Source organism: Tupaia chinensis, unplaced genomic scaffold (assembly GCF_000334495.1).
Source record: "Tupaia chinensis unplaced genomic scaffold, TupChi_1.0 Scaffold149184_1, whole genome shotgun sequence".
Taxonomy (NCBI): Eukaryota; Metazoa; Chordata; class Mammalia; order Scandentia; family Tupaiidae; genus Tupaia; species Tupaia belangeri.
The window spans coordinates 1,402,161-1,403,929 of NW_006209032.1; the positions used below are offsets into that span (position 1 = coordinate 1,402,161).

The following is a 1,769-nucleotide window of genomic DNA, read 5'->3' on the forward strand; positions in this document are numbered from 1 at the left end:
GCGGCCGTCCTGCGCAGCCGCCGCAGCCTCAAGTCCAACGTGCGCGGGATCCATGCCCACGTGGCGGCCGCCCTGGGGGTGGCAGAGCTCCTCTTCCTGCTGGGCATCCACAGGACCCACAACCAGGTGCAGGGGCAGGGCTGGGACCTGTGTCCTGTCCCCACCTGGCCCAGGAAGACCAGTGGCAGGCGCCAGGGTTGGGGACAGGACGCTGGTTTGGGGCAGAGGTAGGAAGCAGTGCCTGGGGTGGGTCGGAGGCGGGGAGGCAGGCACCCTGACGCTCCCGACCTGCCCCCAGCTGCTGTGCACTGCAGTCGCCATCCTCCTGCACTACTTCTTCCTGAGCACCTTCGCGTGGCTCCTCGTGCAGGGGCTGCACCTCTACCGCATGCAGGTGGAGCCGCGCAACGTGGACCGCGGCGCCATGCGCTTCTACCACGCCCTGGGCTGGGGCGTCCCTGCCGTGCTGCTGGGTGAGGCCCCGCCCATTCCGTCCTTCTCCTGGCCTGACCCCTGCCCCTGCTCTGGTTCTGATGAAGACCTCCAACCTCCAGCGCCAACCAGGGGGAGCCTGCTCTGCCCTCGCCCCCCGCTTCTCCCCATCTGTTGGGGCCGGTGGCTTTAGAGCACATCTGTCAGCTACCCTTCCTGTCCCCAAGGCCTCGCGGTTGGCCTGGACCCAGAGGGCTACGGGAACCCTGACTTCTGCTGGATCTCAGTCCACGAACCTCTCATCTGGAGCTTCGCCGGGCCTGTCGCCCTCGTCATTGTGGTGAGTGCCCCATGGGCACTCCCTATGGCATCCCTCCTGGGGACGGTGCAGGGTGGTGGGGGTGCGCTGAGGGTGCGCGTGGTGGTCCACAGGCTTCCGGGGCTCACCCCATTTCTGTTCTCCAACTGGCCAGAGACGGGCGACGTGGTCAGGGTCTCACCTCTCTCCCTGCCTGTCTCATCGTGTCTCCATCTCTCTCTCTCTCTCTGTTTCCCTCCTACTCTTCTGCCTTTCTGTCCCTGACCTGTTGTGTGTGTGCGCATGTGACACGCCCTTGCCTGCCCTGCCTCTGTGAGTCTCCGTCTCTCGGTCCCTGCCTCTCTCCGCCTGCCTCTCATTGTCGTTCTCTCTCTGCCCCATCCGGCCCACATGTCCGGCCATGGGTCCAGATGAACGGGACCTTGTTTCTCCTGGCTGCCCGCTCCTCCTGCTCTGCAGGGCAGAGGGAGCCCAAGAAGACTCCCATGCTGTGAGTCAGCTGACTGGGCAGGGTGTTCTCAGCATGGCGGGCCCCTTGCGGGTGGGTCTGGGGCCCCCAGCTTTCCTGGTACGGGCTGGACAGAGGGATGAAGTCACACCTGCCCTGGGCTGGGTCCTTCGTAGCACCCTGCCATGCACTTCCCCCTCACCCCCGCTGTATCTCTGTCCTCTGGGTCCCCGCAGAGTGCCCCACTGGGCGGCTCTCCCCACCCTGCTCCGTGGGCCTGCCCATTCTCCCTGTCACTCTTGCGGCCCTCTCAGGTCCCTGGGTGCTCTCTGGTTCCTTGTGTGATTGCCCACCTCTCCTTGGGTCCTCCCAAGACCTACCCGTCCCGTGTGAGACCTCTATGTTCCCCGCATGAGTCCTCTGACCCTGCATGTCCACCATGGCCTCCGTGTCCCCACAGCAGACCCCTCCGTAGTTCCTTTCTGCTCCTCCTGCTGGTCAGCGCCTCCTGGCTCTTCGGCCTTCTAGCCGTCAACCACAGTATCCTGGCCTTCCACTAACTTCACGCCC

General features: G+C 65.2%; 1 protein-coding gene across 1 annotated transcript in view; it reads left to right on the forward strand.

The window, feature by feature from the left end:
- The window catches only part of CELSR3 (cadherin EGF LAG seven-pass G-type receptor 3), a gene marked incomplete at its 5' end in the record, with an annotated part of 26,768 nt that overhangs the window by 17,555 nt on the left and 7,444 nt on the right, over positions 1–1,769 (forward strand). The window contains 5 exon segments of the mRNA XM_027769287.1: positions 21–126; positions 299–473; positions 660–772; positions 1,162–1,241; positions 1,660–1,769. The exon segment at positions 1,660–1,769 is cut by the window's right edge and continues 1 nt beyond it. Coding sequence (XP_027625088.1) covers positions 21–126; positions 299–473; positions 660–772; positions 1,162–1,241; positions 1,660–1,769 — 584 coding nt within the window.